The sequence below is a fragment of the Phaethon aethereus genome (assembly GCF_964289735.1).
Source record: "Phaethon aethereus genome assembly, chromosome: 3".
Lineage (NCBI taxonomy): Eukaryota > Metazoa > Chordata > Aves > Phaethontiformes > Phaethontidae > Phaethon > Phaethon aethereus.
Window position 1 is genome coordinate 52260595 of NC_138576.1, and position 20909 is coordinate 52281503.

General features: G+C 36.8%; 1 protein-coding gene across 1 annotated transcript in view; it reads left to right on the forward strand.

Moving 5' to 3' along the window:
- ARMC2 (armadillo repeat containing 2) overlaps window positions 1-20909 on the forward strand; it is a gene marked incomplete at both ends in the record, with an annotated part of 62342 nt that overhangs the window by 21536 nt on the left and 19897 nt on the right. Inside the window, 5 exons of the mRNA XM_081998049.1 lie at window positions 2918-3093; window positions 4360-4462; window positions 6861-7081; window positions 13016-13161; window positions 15387-15486. Coding sequence (XP_081854175.1) covers window positions 2918-3093; window positions 4360-4462; window positions 6861-7081; window positions 13016-13161; window positions 15387-15486 — 746 coding nt within the window. The remainder of the gene's footprint in view (window positions 1-2917; window positions 3094-4359; window positions 4463-6860; window positions 7082-13015; window positions 13162-15386; window positions 15487-20909) is intronic.

A 20909-nucleotide genomic window follows, 5' to 3' on the forward strand; every position in this document is an offset into this window, starting at 1 on the left:
GTGAGTAACGCTGTTCTTAAAAGGGTGTATTTTCTGTACTTATTTCCTGCAGGAAACATGGGACTCATTTGTGTTTACTACAAAAGAATAACAGTAGTTGGACTATATAGCCTTTCGTGCTTTCATATGTTCAGTGACTTTGCAGTGTGAAACTGTCCTGGGCGACTGTCTCTAGGTGGCCCTGCTTGAGCAGGGGGGTTGGACCAGATGACCTCCAGAGGTCCCTTCTGCGATTCTGTAAAGGTTTAGATAAGATCTTGTCTGATTAAATTACCTTATTTTAGACCACATAGCTCTGCCAGCTTAGCAGTCAGTGATGAGGTAATAGTTTTAAGAATAAAGCACTGCACAGATTCACTATTTTAAGCGCAGACCGTATTGAAAGTCTCAATTAATTTTAGAAAAAAAGCAAATCTTAATGAAAATTTTCATTTGTGCTTGAAGTGTTAGATGTCTCAGAAGAGTATGTAATGACCCAGAATATTGAAGCAAAATGGAGTAAATTAAGTACGGCCTGAATGATTGAACTCTGAAATCCATTTTAATGTTTCATTCAAAAGGTTGTTTAAGTGACTTCTATAGACATCATATTTATTTGAATGATGGGAATATAGAAAGTAGCTTTGTTTTTGCGAGTGGTTAAAAGTGAATGTCAAATTAAGGGATTGATTCTGTTTTATGGGATCTTTTGCAGTGTTCATTATAGCATGGTACAGATTAAAAATTTTTTTCCACATGATAATTTTTTGCAGATGATAATGAGTATGAAACACCTATACAGTACTGAGTGATTCTCAAAATACATCATTATTTTAAAAGGGCAGGATTCTCATTCCCACATCTGTCACTGATGTGTAGAAAAACAGTGATCAGGAAATTTGAAAACAGCTCATGTTTTCCTTGCTTAATGCTGAGATTGTCAAATATGAGCCACTGAGTTAAGTTTTGCGTAGTGAGATGTTCTTCATAGGCAAGCAAAATATTATTTAGAGGTAAAATCTAATCATGTCTTTCCCTTGTCATGAATGTAAGTAAGGAAAAACAATTTTCATGCCCCCTTTCCTCAGTCTTTACTTGATTTGGTTAGTTTGTTAGGGCTTTTTCAGCTTTTTTAAAAACTTGGTTATGGCTTCGTTTTTCTAACAATAGATTAAATTATCTAATGATACTTTCTCACCAGTTGGTTGAATGTAGTAGTACAAAAATCTTAAAGTTTTGCTGCTTAACAGTTTTGCTGCTGCTTGAATATTCACACAGATTGTCACTGAATTGCATCATTGCTTCCCGCAGCTGTGTGTTATATTGCTTTATTTAGGCTGTTTACTGCACAACTGCAGTTTTTCCTACCAAAATTAATATTAGAATTCCATGATTTTAGTGTTTTAAGTGGGTCTATTGGTAATTCAATATTTTTTAATTTTGTGTGCAGTCACTTTCTTCACACCTTTCAGCTAATTCCCTGAACATGCATTTATGTCACATGTAGTTTTTTATATATTAATAGAAAAGCCTTTTTCTTCCCCTTTCTCCCTCAAAAGTATTTGCGGAAAACTTTCTATTCAAAAACAAATCTGAAGTTTAATGTGGAACTTAATTATTATCTAAAATCTTATGAATCTCATGTGCTTGAGATGATTGTTGTATGACAAAAACAGGTAGAATCCCAAAGTCTATTTTTCTAGAGGATCAAATACTTTATTTTGTTACATTCCAGTACTGAAGGGAGGATAAACTTCAAAAATACTCCATGGGGTAAAAAATGAATACTTTTTGTTGATGGTGTTGTTTTTGATGAAATGAAGTAGAGACCTTTCAATTTTGGTTCCTTGCCACTCCTGTTTCACTGCTTACTGGAGCAGAGGGTTTAGAATCATGCTAAATTTTGTTACATTTTCTGTCATGATGGGAATAGAAATGGAATAGTCATTGCTGCTCCTTGAGGATGATGATTGCAAATTGACAACTTCCAGGCACTGATCAGCATGAGAGGTGGGTCCTTGAATCTGCCTACAAGTTTGGGGCCTTAGATATAATGGTTTTTTGTTGTAATTTCCTGTCCATATGTATTGCATCACAAGTGCTTTGCCTCCTTAAATATGACTTTATTTCAGATGGGAAGTACATCCTGTGTAAATGCAGAGTTTATACAGGCAGTTTAAGTGGGTTTACACAGTGCTTTATTAGTGTCAGTTTATAGACAAAAGCAAATGTAAGAAAAGAAAAAAACCAAACCCCTCACTCTTGAATTTTAAAAATAGGCAAGACTTTTTCTTTTCCCTCTAAAGTAAACATGTACATGATTCCATTGTATTGAGATGCGGTTTTTGTAATAGTTTACTGCAGGTTTTATATTTATATTTTTAAAATAGTGCCTCAGGAACTCTGGTTAGGAGGTAGATGACTTGGATGTCGGTAGGCCAACAGTCCACTCAAACATATCTTGCACTTCCAGTATGCATTGGAGAGTTCTAATGAGTTTTTACATTCACTTGTTCTTAATCCCGGCAAGGTTTGATATATTAGGTTATGTATATGGGCAGAAGAATATTCCTTAACTGTTTCTTTTTCACATGTAATGTTTGGTAGAGCTTTTTAAAAATATATTCAGATTCAGTTTCTTGGTAGGCATTTGGTCAATCTGATTATTAAGTACTAAGGGTGAGTTTCATTTTAGCTTTAGGTATTATTATGGCTCCATGATTGCTTGGCTTGAGTCTTTTCTTTTTGAAAGAGCAACATAAAACTGTTTCTGAAGATAGCATTATTTTAAAAGATTTATTGGGCACCTTATTTTTGTTGTTGTGAAACTCATTCTTTATTTTGTTCTCCTGTGTCTTTGTCTATTGAGATGCTCTGGAAGAGGTGGCACTGATAATTATTTTTTATTTTTCTCTCCCTTCCCACCCCCTTCAAGTAGAAGACAGCATAGAAAATCTTTGTCTGGCTTGCACCAAGCTCTATCAAGCCTTGAGTGAAGGAAATATGCTTGGAAAAAGATTTAAAAGAAGAAGTGTGCTTCTGAAGACATTGTATAAACTTGTAGACATTGATTCAGATCCCCTTTGCCTGAAGCTGGCAAAGATTATTCTGGCTGTAAGTGTTCTAAAATGCTGTTTGGTAGAATGTGAAGCTCAAAATCATGAATTACAACTTGCATTTAATTTTTCCTTTCATACTTTTAAATTGTGTCTAAACTAACTCTTTCCTAAGCACAATTTCTTGCCATGCAGATACTAGTCTCCAATTCATCCAGATCAGGACTTGTTGGAGCCTATTTTTTGCAGAGAAATTACATCTGGGGGAGGAAGGAGGGACACAAAAGAGAATAGCTGGTGTATGGTGGCAGGAATATTGCTTAGACATGCAAAAGAGACAGTGTCCTAAGCTGAGATACACATGCAGGGATTTAAGCAAAACAGTAATTTAAAAAACTACACATGGAAATTAAACTTAGTTTTTAAATAATATCTTGACCTTACTAAACACCTTTATCTGAAAATATCAAAACAGTTTTTTTTTTTTAAAGTGACTAAGTGTAATTGTCTCTTTCTCTTGTATTTTGGGTTAAAACTCTCAATTAAGCTGGTGCTTTTGAACCTCTTGGTTCAGCTTCTACTAAGTATGTATGAACAGTCACTGGTGAAAGGATACCAGCTAGCATTGTGTTGTAGACATTTTAGTAATGAGTGTGTGTGTTTTGGGGGGGATGTTCTCCTTTGAGGTAGCATGTGTTATTTTAATTAGAAGATTAATTATACATTCAGATACTACAGAGATGTTAAGCGGTGCTTAAAAAAATTCTATTACAGAGATTTTTCAATGGAATCTTAAAAATCATGAACAAGGTAAGAAACTGCCCTTGAAATGCAGAGGAAAGGAGGAGATTTGCCATTGTATTTTTAACACTTTTACTTCCCTTTCATGATCTCTCAATGACTATTAGTACACCATAAGATCTTGTTTTCTGATATTTGAGAATAACTTTCATTATGATATGTGTGGCCATAGATGCCAAAGAATCCTGCACAGAATTTCTTTGTAAGAGTGAATTAGAGAAAAAAATGTGCAAGTTATGGATATACTACCTGCAGAAAAGACATAAAAAGTTTATATGTCATCTGTTATTTTAAAGTCAGTAAGCACAGTTTGCTAAATAGAGCTTAAACTATCTAGGTTTCGGAGTTCTTTAATTCTGCAAACTTTTCAGTCTGGCTCAGTGTACCCTAAGGATCTCAGCTGGAATTTAGTAACCCTGTGAGAATACAAGTTTGCCATGGTGTCTGAACTTGTAAAATGTTATGGTGCATTTTTGTACGTAAATTTAAGTTGTGATTTTTATGTCTTTTCCTTTCCTTGCAGATGAAAGTGGATGGAAAAAATCTTCTCAGTGTTTGCAAGCTTGCATTTAAAATTTGCAGGAATGAAAAAACTGATGACATCGTTCAAAATGATGGATTATTGGGTATGTATGTAAGTTGGATGTTGAAATTCAATAGTTAGATTGACCATCATTCAAGAAACGTTCTCAGAGTTAACTTAGTCACACACTAAAAATTGCCTGCTAGGTCAAACTAACGGTCCGTCTAGTCCAGCGTTCTGTGTCTAACAGTGGCAATAAGGGATGCTGCTTAGGGAGAGCATGGAAGCCTATGTGTTTTCTGTGATCCATTTCCCCTGTAGAGCCCCAGCATCCAGAACTGTTACATTTTGTTAAGGACATTTCATGGTGCATCTCTGCCTTTTACTTTTTAGTCTCTGTTTATAGATATTTTATTCATTAATTTGCCTAATTCCTTTTTGAACTTTCTGATTCTGTCTGCCTCTACAATTTCACAGAGCAACAAGTTCCAGAAGTTCTCTGTCTGCTGTTTTAAACCTATCTACTTTTCATCATGCCCTTGCTTGTGGTTTTGCAGGATTTGTAAGCTTCTAGTCAGCTTACCTGCCACCTTTGTGATTCTTTAAACCACAGTCATATCACATATCTCTGCCTTCTCCTCTTCAGACTGAGGCATCTCAGCTTTTTAGCTCTCTTTTTGAAAGGATATTGTGTCATTCTTTCAGTTGTTTTAGTAGCCCTTCTCTATACCTTCTCCAGCTCCAGTAGATCCTTCTTGAGATTTACAAACCAAAACTGTCTATAGAAGTCAAGATGTATCTACACCAAATTTTATAAAAGTGAAATAATGCTGTCTGTGTTGTTAGCCATCATCAGGAAGGATACTGAGAACAACCATTGGCTTTTTTAGCTGCTGCTGCACATTGAGGCAGTGGTTTTAGAGAATTGTCAGCAATGGCTCTAAGATCTTTTTTGTGGTTGTAGGTGTATTTGTGTCATCTACACACACAAATACGAGAAATATGAAGAAAATGACAGTGTATGAATGATACTCAGTATCGATTGATGGTCTTTCCCTTCATTAAAACTTATATTTTATGAAAACATAAACATTTTTATTATGTTTTATTAATGTAGGCCTTGACCTGGCAAGCATTTATTGAATGTGCATAAGTTAAAGCTTATGTTTATATCTGCTTAAATAGATGGGAGTATTCATGGTCTTAAAGTTTAGTACGTGAGTGTTCTCAGAAATAAAGCCTTTCTAGTAGTAAGATCAACAGGAGAGGACTTAGAAAAGAGAACAGCTCAGATTGCTCAACTGACTTTACAAAACTGGAATTTCCAGTATCCAGAGACCAGCAGCATACAAAAATCTGGACAAGTTGAGTGGCTATGTCTGTGTAAGCATTGTTTTTTCTGCTCTCATTTTCATTTTCACTCATTTCTCTTTCACTTGCTCTTCTTTCCCTGTATTTTAAAAGCTAGTGAAGGAAAGAACTTTTTTGGTAGGGTTTTGTTTGTTTATTCATTCTTTATGTTTTGGGACCCACCTTATCCAGGCTGAAGACATGAATCTGGGTTATCACCATAACCACCCAGATTCCTGTTGCAGTCACTGGGTTATAGATTCAATTTCTTTTTCTTCCTCTGGCGCTGTGAACTATTTATGTGTGGTGGAGCTCCAGTAGAGGAAATAAATTAACCGTTCATCCCAAAATAGACAACTCCTGTTCAAGACCCTGATTGACACTGAGCAGAGCAGGCACCTGAAACTGCTTTCTCACATGGGTACAACCCAAGCGATTTAGCTGACCACTAGGCAGTTGGTGAGGGTGAGGAACACAGGAAGCAGAAGTGAATATCACTTTCAGTCAGTTGCTAGAAATTCAAAAGTATAAAATTGGTTAGGATTACTTATTTATTTAAGATACACCTCTCAAATTCAGAATGTCTCAATTTGACTGTGAAAGATACATTGGGCTTGTGCTAACAACTGTTAATTTTAACATTTCAGCATAAAACAAAACTTCTGCAGTAACTTTACTTACACAAAAAGTAAATCTAAAAAGGCTACAAACAGACTTCAAATGTGAGATTTGAATTCAGTACTTTTGCTTTTTAGTGCTCCATTTGAGATGCTTTAAGACATTTGATTTTCAAGGAAGTAGTGGGAATAAACCTCTTTAGGACATCTCAAGTTTAGTACACAAAATTCCAGGCACACAAAATTGCTTTTGCAAATCTTGACTGAGGCTTTCAATGATCATTGCTATGTATTTACTACTGGTGCTGGTTGTTGAAGGCTGGGAGAACAAAAGTCAGTCCCATTCTCTTAGTCATCAATAATTGTTCCTTGGTTTCAATCCAAGTACCCAATTTTTCTAGCCCACTTATTAGAAATGTATTATAAAGAGTTCAGTCTGTTTTTTTTTTCCCCAATTGTTAATCTCTTCAACGAGTGGACTGTTAACATATAAATGTTAATATTAGTCTTTCTGAATAATGATTTTCCTTTTAGATTGTTTGTTGGAGGTCCTGAGAACTAAAGACCTACAAAAAAACAATGAAGCTTTTCTGTATTGCATGGGAGCTATAAAATTAATGTCTGGAAATGCTGTACTACTTAAGGAAATGGTCAACAAAGGAGCTATTGAAATGTTGCTGCAATTAATGAAGCAGATTAATAATATAAAAGAAAATGACACATGTTTCTCCAACTTGGGCCACCTATTAGTCCAGGTTAGCATTTACTTTTATTTCTAAAAAGTACACACTTCAAGGGCAAATTGAAAATTTAATTAGAGGAGATAAGCTAATCCCATGTGCCACCGAGAGAGTTGTAGCTATATTTGGATAGACTTTTTTTAAGAAGTTTGCTTGAAGTTGTTCAGGACCTAAATTTAATTATTGTAGATATTTTTGTGTAGTCAATTTTAAAGGCTTTAGAAATTCTGAAGTTAATAGAAGTATTTTAGGTACCTAATAAAACCAGTTTCTTATTATTACTTTATTGTGCTGACAATGTTCTGGATATTATAGTAAACAGATAAAAATGTATTCCCTGTCTAATATTTTTAAACTGAAATAATAAATACTAACCAGTTCTGCAATAATCTAGGAGATTACAGAAAGCTTTTTATTACAAGAATAATGCATTTTTAAAAATGCATAGGAAATTATGGCTACATTTCTTTGACAGTGTTTTTGAAGAACTATAATTTAAGGAAAAGGTAGTTGTAAAAGCCAACACTTTTTGAAGGTTTTTGAAGGCAGCAGGCTCAGAACTTTTCACATATGAGGTACTTTGATGAGTGATGGCTATGAAAACTAATCCTTTGCCCTAAAACTGTTCAAACCTTAGTGTTTTAGGAAAAAAATGGTTAGCTGGCTAAATTTTAAGTTTTGCATAGGTTGTGGTGTTTTTGTATTTGTCAAGGATATGCCAGGTAGATTCCTGGTGTTTGTCTTGGAAATTATTGATGTAAAGATTAGTGAACACTGTAATTGTAAGCCTTTGGGGACTTCACAGGAAAATTAATTGCACAATTTTCCGAGGTAGTGTTTACATTAAGTTTTTCTACTAATTTTGCCAGATTTCTTTAATTCTCTGCTAACTTACAAACAAGGAATTTTATACTACTTGAAATTATATGAGAAAACAGATAGCTTACATTATCATGTTACTATTACTGATTTTTGTCTGTTTATTCTAGTGGAGCTATGAGGTATGTCTCTCCAGAATATTGTATACAATCTTAATAAACATAAACAGGTTGGGACGTGCTACAAAGCACTGTGTGAAATGATGTGGCTTAATACTTAACGTTTGGCCCGGGATGTCCCAAAGTGGCAACTTGCTAAAGACTGGGAGAGTATATGATGAAACTGGAAGTTTTGTGCCTATTCTCTTAACTATCTGGTCCTGTCATCATTAAGTTCCTATATGATTCACAACATTCTTATTTATACACTTCTATCTTTAGAATTTGGAATGATAACTTTCTTGTGGCACTGTCAATTCTCTAAACAAATCTAAAATAATCTGTACCATTTTGTTGATATTGTCCCTTATATTCTATGCAAAAATTGTGTATGGCATTTCCAAGCCTCTTTCAAGAGAAGGTGTACAAACTTCAGGTCTGCACTTAATCAAGATTTTAATGACCGTATTTTTCTTGACTGCTGCCTAGTTAGACTTTGTAAGTCCTGATACTACTGTGCTGCCTTAGGCTATCGGTGTAGTTAGAAACCCACTTTTGAAAAGTATTGAGGAGGGATTGGGGGTCCAGAATAGTTTCTGTTTTCTGTGTACCTTGCAAGGTGGTAGACAGTGACTTAAAATACCTAAACTATAAGAAAAGTAAGCTTAGATGAAGAAGCAGAGTGTGATGTCTTCCACATACGGAAGCTGTGCAGTCATTTCAGTGAGTAGAAATTTAGGTTGTCTTTGTGTAAGCATTTTAAAGCCTAAATGAGAGATACATATCCTGGATCTCTTTTCATGTCTATATATTTTTAAAATATTTATCTTCCTGAGAGCAGGAAAGGGATGGTTAGAAGCAAAGCATGTTACTTACCGATGTTTGGTGGCTGCTGTTGGCATTAATCATACAATACACAGAAGGAGATAGAAAAAGAGTTTTTTTCCGGTTGGGGCATTTAAAAATAACAAGTGTTGTCCAAGTAGTAAAAATAATGAATCAGTTTATTTTCAGCTGTTTGACTAGCTTCCTGAACTTACCCACAGTTTTGCAGAAATGTTTTTCTTTTTATTTGTATGTGGATAAATTTTGTTTTTTAAATCAACGGTTTAATTTGCAAATGTGTGAAAAGAAAACGTTACATTTCACACTTTTTTTGGTGTCATTATTATCTTTGCTGTTTTCAGTATGATTGGAAGTATAGCAAAACTGTTTTGTACAGTTTGAATAGACTGACTGTTTCTAAGGCAGCCTTGAGTGCTTTGTGGAAAAGTCGATACTGACAGCTGTCTCTTATTGAAGTTGCTGTTTCACTTGTTTGTATTCTCTTCTATAGTAGTGCAGTTACTTCATTTTTCTTCCTTCTATGAGAAAAGCAGTGATTCATACTGCTAGGGAATTCCTGTGCGACTTTCTCGTATCAATTTCCTCAACAAGTCTACATTAATGTGCACCATTTCTTCCGTGTGAGTTAATTGTTCAAGTCATCATAGGCAGATGCAGGAATAATTCTGTTTTCAGGGATACAGTATCAAAGAAAGTTTCTTCAATGATTCGTGTCTTCAGAGTAAAGGAAGTTTCTGTGCCATACTTTAACTTGCAGCAAAAGATCAAATATCCAGTGGCATACAGAAATAATGAACAAATACAAGTCTTCAGGAATACAGAGCAAATTATACTGGAGGAGAAAACCACCTTGAATAGACACAATGGCCTCTGGGGGAGGCTCTGCCATCTCTTAATCCTGGTAACTGGGACCAACTCTTCGCTCTTTAACCGTCTAATTGCACAATCACCAGATGGCAGTGTTACACATAATCTGGTCAGGTCCTTTTTGTGGGAATGAAGCCCCTCTGATTCCTTTATTGTTACACAATGGATTTTATGCAGAAGTCTCACGATACAAGAATAAGAATGTTTATAAAAATAATAATTATTTTTTTCTTAATAGAAGATGTGAAGCCAAGGTAATCTTTGACTCATTTTATGTTGCTTCACCTAACAGTCTGATCATATTTATACAAAGTATGGTAATGCTTATTCAAAAGCCAAGGCTTTCGAAGTGTCACTGACAAGAGTTAACAAGTACTGCATATTCCTTAATTGAAAAGCACTTATATGTCTTCTCCTTTAAAAATAGCATTTGTCTTCTGTTAAATTTTCTGTTTGGGTGAATTTGATGTTTCACATGGCAACACAAGAATTAGAGCTGGTGGGGATTGCTAGAGCTAATTGTTACGCATTTCTCCCTGAATCATGGAGTCTGTTTGAAGCAATCAGAATCTCTCTTGAATTCATCTGCTGTCTGGCTAGCTTCTATTATTTTTTAATATGTGCTCTTCATATTTCACTTGCGTACTAACTGTTCTTTTATGGATATATACTTACACCAACTTCTGAATTCCATTGTTTTGCATGTTTAAGTGTTGTCATGGTTTAATCTCACCTGGCAACTAAGCCTCACGCAGCTGCTCACTCACTCCACCCCCGTGGGATGGGGGAGAGAATCGGAAGAGTAAAAGTGAGAAAACTCGTGGGGTGATATAAAGACAGTTTAATAGGGAAAGCAAAAGCTGCGCACGCAAGCAAAGCCAAACACGGAATCCATTCACTGCTTCCCATGGGCAGGCAGGTGTTCAGCTGTCTCCAGGGAGGCAGGGCTGCATCATGTGTAACGGTTACTTGGGAAGACAGATGCCGTAACTCTGAACATTCCCCCCCTTCATTCCTTTTTCCCCAGCTTTATATACTGAGCATGACGTCATATGGTATGGGTATCCCTTTGGTCAGTTGGGCTCAGCTGTCCCAGCTGTGTCCCCTCCCAACTGTTTGTGCAGCCTCCTCGCTGGTGGAGTGATGTGAGAGGCAGAAAAGGCCTTCACTCTGTGTAAGCACTGCTCAGCAGTAACCAAAACATCTCTGTATTTATCAACACTGTTTTCAGCACAAATCCAAAACACAGCCCCACACTAGTTACTATGAAGAAAGTTAACTCTGTCCCAGCCAAAACCAGCACAAGTATATATGTTATTTTGCATTGCTTTTCCTTTCCAACCTGTCTTTGTGTGAGGATGCCTCTTGATAGCAATTTACTGGTGGAGGATCTAGCTGTCTCAGACAGTGAAAAATGTTCTCTCTTTTTGGAGACCTCTGCACCATTATCTATTGGTAAAGATTTTTTTTTCTTGTCATCTAATATGTAAGTCTCTTTGCTGCAGTGAAAGCCTTGGCCTGGGTTTGAACAACACTTTTAATATGTGTTTTATCCTTAATTTTCTTTATTGTGAAGTTTAGCTGGAGCTCAACAAATACCATACTAGGCTGATTGTGAACTTCTTGTATGTGAGCACTGAATGGAGTCTTTTGTGTCACTTCCATTTGGCAGGAATTTTTCATCCAAAACTTTTGAATGGCAAAGTATTTGTTCAGAATATTTTTATTTTAAAATGTTTCTCCAGTATTGTGTTGATTTTTGAAACATCATGACTTGTAAAAGAATGCATATCTGGAAATGCATTTTTGGCAGTTGTTCAGTTAAAATGACAAAAAACTCCAGGTGTCGTCTTAAAATATGAGGTAAAAGCAAATGGTTTCCATAGTTTCAGTTTCTATTTATTCTGAATGTAGTATACATTTCATATTTAGTGCTGAAGTTAAATCCATTCACATAATCACATATTTTTTCCCCCTCTATACCTTGCTTCTCCATTTTGACACGTTGTTCCTTCTCCTATTGTTCCATTACAGAACATCTTGAATTGCATTATCATTATTTATTCATGTGGTAACTGAAGTCATGCACACTTTCATCAAGTTTGTTGAAGTAGGACAGCAAATTTGAAAGCTGCTGGAGAATGGACAGAGTACTGCATAGAATCCTATGAGCAAAAGCTCCTCAAACACAACTTAACCTGCTCTTTGTCAAATTTTTCCTTTAAAATTAGCAATTGCATGTCTCTAGACAAGCAGTCCAATTAAGTGATAAAATACTTTCAAGAGTTTTATGTGATTACAAACAGTTTGAGCAGATAGTCTTTCTGCCTTATCAAACTACATTTAAAACTAAATTGAAGTTAAATACCTTACTCTTAGAATAAGAAAGATTTCAAGAACTCCCATATTCACAATAGATTAAATGGCTTCACATTAATTTTATAAATTAATGGTAAATTCTGTAAACCAGTAGCCAGTAAATTCTGGTTTAGGTCAGCAGTTAACTTGCATGTCATTGCCTGTCTGACCTTGACATTTGAATACCCTTATCTTGGAAGAGAACAAGAGCATTTCAAGATATGCAATAGCTGATTCATTTTGCATATCTACAAATGATAGATATTTTATGCTTAAAACTCCTTGAAATAGTACAGTATCTTCTGAAAATATTTTGGTTTTTCAAAATGAACTTGAGGACTTAAGATCTTCATTTTTTATACTGTTTGAATAGTGGATTTCTCTTGATCTTGATTAACTTTAAAATTTTGGTTTTTATTGTCTTTTAAAAACAAGTCATCTTGGTTTGCATCTTATTGTGATTGTCAAAATGTATGATATATATCAGTATTAATTTTCCAGGCTTAAATGTAAAATCGTTAGATCAGACATTATGCAAAAAATTGCTTTAGTTGTCCACAGCATTTCACCTGATTTCCAAGTGGTATATGGTTGTATGCATGCATACAGGATTTTAAAACATACGAAAGACCATGTTTCCCTCAAAGGAGGAGGTTGCAAGCAGGCAAAGACCAGTATCAGTCTTTCATTTTCAAGCAATTATTTCAATATACACAATTTTGTGACTTACACATTTCCTGTTTTTATTTATTGGTAGATACACACCTGCAGAATGTTAACAGGGCATTCAGACTGCCTTAAGTGTTATAAATGAGGTGTGAGCTTTAGTGAATTTTCAAAACAGTGTGGCTTCTGTTGTAAACGGCTGTGATTAATCAATCTTTAAATATTCCATCTGCAGCTGACAGCTACTTTGCGGAACTTGGCTGACTTAGCTCCTGCAAGACACCAACTCACTTGCCGTGGTGCTGTCTCTGAGCTCTGTGTGGCGCTAGAGCAGCGTGTGAGTGATAAGGATGTATGCACCTATATTGTCAGGATATTCAGGTATGTATAGAACACAGCGCTGTTTCTGCATGCAGTCAAGTCAGCGTTACTGCTTCAAGTGACTTCAGAAGGGGCAGGGTCAGGCACTAAAATTGGAAGATTTACACTGAGTTGTTTGCTTAAAAGCTCTGTGTAGTTTTTAATGATTCTGTGTGATAATTGTGTCTTTATTAAAGAGTTGTTTAATCGTAGCCATGCAAACTTGGATTCGTTGTCCCTGTGAAAAATGTTTTGTTATATTGTGTCATTCTTTGAGCCCATAGATTCTGACTGAGATTTTTGAAGTACCATTTCTTCTATTTCAAAGCTTAAAAAAACTTAATAAATTATTAAGTATTTATTAATCCTATTTCAGGCCATGTTTTAAAAAAATGAGATAAATTACACAAGTTGTATCGGGGACTGTGTATTGTGAAATAAAATACAAGAAAGAGAAAATGTGATCACTGTTAGTTGTTTAGAGCTGTCACAGAGTGTTTGAGGCGATTAATCTGTAGGATCAGGGCTTGGGTGTGCAGATGGAAGCGCTGAAAGAATCTCAGTTTTATGAGCAGCTCAGTGGCTGCTTCCCAAGATGTGCGTTTTAAAGGGAGATCAGTATGAGTGAATCACCGAAAAAGATCCTTTTGTAGTCTGAATAGTTTCTCAGTAAAAAGAAATCTTCCAGTTACGAAGCACTAGCTTGCAATATTCAATGCTAAATGGACTTGCAAACAATTTAAGGATTTTGAAGCAGTTCTGAAAGTAACTGTTGGTAATTTCAGGAAGAGTTGGGTTATAAGCGCAATTTATGAATGCCGTTCTGGATGAAGTATTTGCCATTGCTGCTTTGTTGTTGTCATGTTGCCTGTGGCTCCATGTTCATTGAGAACTCATTCTGCCATGGACTTCTCTTACTGTTCAGCCCCTCCAAAGTATCTATCACGTTCTCCTTGCTAGATGAGATTGGGTTCTGCTTTGAAGGGCAGCTACATAAGGGACTGTCATTCCTTCCTCTCCACAACTACAACCAGGCAAATTTGTTCCTTTGCCATTTGTGCTAGCTGTAAAGCATGTGAAATGCTTCCCCAATTCCATGCTACCATGTCCACATCTGTCTCTCTAATTTTGTTCTTAAAAATGAGTTGAGCTCTAGCAATGATTAGAGCACTTTGGGCATATTTACTTCTTCTCAGGGGAGAGCATTTCTTTTACTTGGAAAATGCCATGAAAAGTGGGGTAATGGGTTTGTAATTAAATGTAATTGATACTTACACTGTAATTCTGATAAGGACATTTACTTGGTCTAGAATGCATATGGTGCAAAAGTAATTTGTCTTATTTAAAGTTTCCTACTGCTTCAATTTTTTTCTTAAGTTTAGTGAACTGCATGCTCCGAGGATACAAATTAGCCATAAAATCAATTTACTTAGCTTCCTGGAAATTGCAATCATGAAAAAAAATTATATTATGCAGTACAGAGCACAGATTTGAATATTGTTTTATCTTCTAGTAATACAGAATTATTATTCTTTTCTCTCAGTCAGTAACTTTAGGCAGCTTCTTTCTGGAGAATATGTTCGATCTATTCAGATTATTTGTTTCTCTAAGTCTGTAAGTCTTGCTGTAACTGGTTGGAATTGAACGTCAGCACAGATATTTCCTGGTTTTCACTACATGGGAAGTAAGAGGTTATCCTAATTTGTTTCGTTATTGCAGTATTTCTGGTATGACCAAAGCATGTCCAATTATCTGTTTCTGTAACGGTCAAGGTGGGCAGTGTAGGACCGGAACAGCTGTTAGGGAATATGCAGAAATAAAATAGTGACTGCAAGAAGGCACATTCTCCGTATTTGCTGGTGAGAGATGTATTCTGTTAGTGCTGCTGCTGGGCTCTACTAGACGTGCATTAGGAAGGGACCTTTTCTTCCCTCTCCTGATTTCCCATGTCATCTTGAAATTACAGTTCTCCCATTTGATGCTAAGAACCGCTAGTGTTAGCGTGCTATGCCCATATGGCAGGCAGGTTGGGAAGCTCCTTACGTTCGCTTCTGCCAGTAATTCACTGTGGCAAGGATAGCTAGACTTCTGTTGTGCTCTGAGGTAGCTGCGTATGACTCTACTAGAAGTCAAACTATTGGCATTTGTTTCCCTTGTTGAAAAAACAGAGTGATTAAAAAAAAAAAAAGTCTTATGTGGAAATCTGTACTTTCATTCATTTATGTTTTCTTTTTGTACCTTTGTAGCAAACTTTCCTCCTGTAAGGACTTCTGTGCAGTTTTAGCAGACTGCTCCAGATGTTACATCTTATTTTTAGCACTACTAAACAAATACCAGAAGCAGCAGGTCAGTTTTTTCATCTCTTGATTTTTATATATTAATCCTCTGATATGTCTGTGTATTATTGTGTGTACGCTTGTTTTCAGTGACCTACTTTCATGCATTTACCAAACAAAAATTTTAAATGGTTGACAGCATTTCTAAGTAGTAAATAATTGAAATTATTTCATTTAGATTAAAAATTCAAAGCAATACAAAGGACAGATAGTTGATTAACTTGTCTATCCTTTGCATGTGTAGAAACAGTCCTTTGAGTACTTAACTGTTTTTCTTAGTTTTAAAAATGCTTTTTGAAGCAAATAGTTTATTTGAATATTTAATAGTAGGAAATTGCTGGGATTTCTCCTGTCCTCCCCTGCAAAATCCATGTGAATTTTGAGAGTTAAGCAATTTGAAAGCAGAGGAAAATTTGTTCATTGATAACTGGATAAGGTATCGGAATATATGTCTCCTCTTACCAGAGAAAACCATATGCCTAGAATACCGCATTTGGAACATTCACCTGGAAATAAGGGTTACAAGTTTGTCAAAATGCCTCGTATTATGAGGTAAAATGATAAGAGTATACTTGCTACCAGCTTCATTAGAACTTCAAGAGCCAGGTGTTGCTATATTGTCCCGCTATATCATAGCGGTCTTTCCTACGTTTACTGGAGCACCAGGCCCTGGGAGTTTGGAGCAGGATTGCAGTTTTAAAGATTGCCATGTTGGTAAGAGTGGCCAGTAGTCAGCTCTATTGCCAGGTAAGACTGGAGAAGAAAATAATTTTTATGTAAAGCACAGATGTTCAAATTCAAAGGTGGAACAAGGTTTCAAAACATAGAACATTAAATCATGTTAAGATTATTCTTAAAAGTAAGGAACTTTCTTGGCTGCTCCAGCATCAAAACTAGTTTGAGGACATTTAGTTATCCTATACAATTTATCCCAGGGTTAGTAATTCCTGGAGAATTGTTGGAAGGAGGTCTTTTGTGCTGCTGTTGTTAAAGGCAGTTAATGAAGCTAACCAGATTGGCTATGCTGAACAATCTATTTTTTCTCTTGCCAAATAGAAAAATAATTTCTTTCCTGTTTACCTGCCTCCCTGTTTTCTGTGATAATACACATGGAAGATAAAAGATAAAGTTGTTCCTATACTTGTAAATGTCTTTCGATTAACATTTTTGCAGCATATCTGAGTATTTCTAGGTTCAGGCTGCTCTTGCATTGTACAGTCTTCAAAGATACTTTAGTAAAACACTATGTAAATGCTATGTAAATAATATGAGAAATATCAAAGGCATGGTATTTTACTAGATTCATAGTTATTTTTCCTTGTGAGCATGGTATTAAAAACTCAGGAAATAATGGGACAGGGAATAAGGAGCTTAAATTGAGTAACATCTTCCTCTCAATCTTCATCCATCATTTTAAGGGGAACTTTTCTAGGCTCCTGAGGTAATAGCTTTGTGTCATAATGAATTGTAGGCTCATATATAAACTCAAATTTTTTTGTTGTCAGGTAGTGTTCAGAATTTAGCTTCTCATTTGTCTGCTTTATTAAGTGGTCCTGAAATACATCTTTCTTCACTAGATTAACATTGCTTTTTGTGTTAAACTGTCAGTTGTTTTATCAAAATACAAATTAGTAAAGAAATAGCTTGTGTATTAAAAAAAAACTTAGTTATTATGCTGTGATGATTATTTATGCAGTGTCTTCAGAATAATTATTTCTTACTGCAGTTTTTAAACAAGCATGCAACTGTCAGTTGTCAGCTTAGTGAAGCCCTGTGGAAACCAGAAGAGGGACATGGATAATGTAATGCACTACTTTTTCTGTAGTATATAATAAACACTTGAGCTGTGAGGAGCGCAAATGTTTTTCCTGAGGTGTAGTTGGCACTGCTAATCTTTCTTTTAAAATGCTGACAGCTAGTGAGTTATAGTGTGAGTTGGTATGTGTTGAAAAGAAAACAAGTAACAGTAGTGTGAGTAAAATTGTTTGCTGTGGGATGAAGCAGCAAAGAGGAGGATAAATCAGTATTAACTCAAAGCATTAAAAATCCTCAGGACTAAGAACTGATATGTTAAGAAAGGAAGTGTGTGTGTTTTCTGAATTTTCAGGGTGCAAAGTTCATGGGATCAGGTTTTTTTACTGGCAATCATGGCAGCTAGAAAGATACTGGGGAAAAATCAAAAGAAGACTAGCACTGAGACTTTCTCAAGTGCTTTCATAACTGTGACTTTTAAAATAAGCCTTAGATATTGTGAAAATAAAAATGTGATCACTGGAAGTAGGATTAATGACTTGCTCCCACACCACACTGAATTCCACAGCTGCCACCCAAATAGTCTCTTTTCTCACCACACTGCAGTTTCATCTCTTTTTTTTTTTCTCTCAGCTCATTTTCTCTCTTGGGTAAAGGAGTCAGAAGGAATGGGAGAGTAGAGATTTAACTGTGAGAAAGACTTTTGGGGTAATTGAGTTGGCAAGACTTGCTAGATTCCATGTGTCATAGTCTTAGGTAAGGAAAGGAGTACAGAAGATTGGAAAAGATGGATCTGCAAGGTAGGACTGGGGAATTCAGCAGTGCTTTTCTATGCATCTGAAGTACATGTTCTGTTTGATTTAACTTGTGGTTGGTTTTGGAGCTTACTTGTGTGGAATAACAAAAAAGTCCTTGGTGGCTGCCAGAAGCTGCAAAAGCTGTCCGAAGTCTTGTAGAGCTTCTGTCTTGCAGGATGAGCTTTGCATGCTTCTGTTTCTAGTCAGCATTGTAGTCTTTTGCCCATCTCCAGAAATCTTTAACAAGATGCTGTTCCCCTCTCCCAGGATCATTATCACCTGTGAGCATTTCAGATAAGCTATATAAATGGATGACTTTTTCAGGCTGTGGTTAATGTCATAAGTCACAAGGAGGCCATACTTTTGGAATAGGGAGAGTGCCTAAATAGGGCAGTAGCTGTTATCAGTATGCCAGGTGCTACCTGAGCTTAGGTGGCCTTTTGGGGCCCTGACAGCTTCCGTGTAATCTTTTATCAGTGTACAACTGGGAGTCTGTTTTCAATCTTAAGTGCACAAACACAGGGTGTGATACTAAAATTTGCATAGAAGAAATCTTGTGCCTGTTGTATTGAAAAGTCCCTTTATACTTTAGTGTAGCCTAATCTTTTAATTAGGAAACATTTGTTAAGTGTCTGACATCACTGGATGCAGCAGTTGCCTATTCAGCAAGAGAATAATCACATTGGGTCACATGAAAGGTGCATCCAGCCTACTATCCATACTTGGCAGTGGTGAAAATCAGATGCCTAGAGAACAGTAAAAACAGAGCAAGCATGTATGATACTTCCTGTGTATACTTACCAAACCTCCAGCTCTTTCCAGTTTGGAAACTTCTTCAGCCAGCTATGGCTCTCTATGTATGAAATAAACCTCAGTAGACTTCTTTTCTATGAAATTCTACAGTCTCCCCTCTGTAAACTTCTAACATCTTAAACATCCATTGGCAAGGTGTTGCCATTGCACAAATAATTCCTTTTGCTTGTTCTGAATTTGGCCTTTGCTGTATCTGTAATTGATTCCCTCTGGTACTGGTATTGAAAAGCTGGTGAATATTTAATGCCTAATCATTCATTGCACACTCCTGACTTTCTAGACCTTTACCATATCCTCTTCAAGTTACCTGTTTTCCAGGCTGAAGAGTCCTTGCTTACTTGGTCCTTTCTGATATAGAGGCTGTTCCATACCATTGTGCATCTGTGTTGCTTTTCTTGGAACTTTTTACAGTCCTGCATCTTGGTATCTTTTTTTGAGGTGAGGAAACCAAAGCACGCAGTTAAGATGAGGCCATATCATAGATTTGCATGCCTGCTCAAGTTTATTTCCCAGGAATTCCCCAAATTTTATTTGCTTTCTTGACCTCTTGTAAGCATTAAACCCCCACGAGGAACCTGTCATTAACCCCAAGATTGCTCTCCAAGTGGTTATGCTTGGTTCAAAGGCTGTAGTTTTATATGTGAAAGTATGACTGTTCTGTGTTTTTCCACACGCATCATTTCACGTTTATCTGCATTTAAATTTCATCTGCTATTTTATTACCAGGTGACTACAAATCCTTTTTCTGCTCTTCAGTCAGACTTCATCTTTGCTACTTTGAATATCTTAGTGACATCAGCAAACTCTTCTATATCACTGCTGTCACCTGCTTTACCATGTTGTTTGTGGACAAGTTGAACACAACAGGTCCCAGCATAGAACCCTGTGGAACTCTGCTGGTAATCTTCCACTATTACAGGAACTGCTTATTTACTCTGTTTTCCATTCTCTAATCATTTATGTATACCAGGACATGACTGCTTAGTTTCACTAGGATTTAGTGAGTGACTTTGTCAAAAGTCTCCTGGAAAGCCGCATGGGTCAGATGGGTCTCCTTTATGCATGTTTGTTGATCCCTTCAAAGAACTCAAGAATTGTAAGTCAGGACTTAGGAGTCTTAAAGCTGATTGCATCTATCCAAATGTCCACTCATTCTATTGTTCTTTTTTATGTTTTCTTCTAATTTATCTGGTACACCAGGCTTGAATCTCACTTGGATCTTTTTCTAGTAATAGATTTCATGGTTTTTACCCTTCCAGTCCATAGGCACGGACATTAGTAGTTAGTGGCTCAAGGTCCAGATGGAGATCCGTGACAAGCAGTGTCCCACAGGAGTCCGTACTGGGACTAGTACTCTTTAGTATCTTCATCAGTGACATAGACAGTGGGGTCAAGTGCACCCTCAGCAAGTTTGCAGATGACACCAAGCTGACTGGTGCACTTGACATGCCTGAGGGATGGGATGCCATCCAGAGGGACCTGGGCAAGCTTGAGGAATGGGCCTGTATGAACCTCATGAAATTCAACAAGGCCAAGTGCAGGGTCAGGGCAACCCCTGGTATCAATACAGACTGGGGGATGAAGGGGTTGAGAGCAGCCCTGACAAGAAGGACTTGAGGATATTGGTTGATGAGAAGCTAAACATGACCCGGCAATGTGCGCTTGCAGCCCAGAAGGCCAACCATATCCTGGGCTGCACCAAAAGCAGCGTGGCCTGCAGGTTGAGGGAGGTGATTCTGCCCCTCGACTCTGCTCTGGTGAGACCCCACCTGGAGTCCTGCGTCCAGCTCTGGAGCCCTCAGCACAGGAAAGACATGGACCTCTTGGAGCGGGTCCGGCCACAAAAATGCTCAGAGGGATGGAACACCTCTCCTATGAGGACAGGCTGAGAGAGCTGGGGTTGTTCAGCCTGGAGAAGGCTCCATGGACACCTTATTGCAGCCTTTCGGTACTTCAAGGGGGCTTATAAGATGGGGCAGACTTTTTAGCAGGGCCCGTTGCGATAGAACAAGGGGTAACAGTTTTAAAGTAAAAGCAGGTAGATTTAGACGAGATACAAGGAAGAAATTTT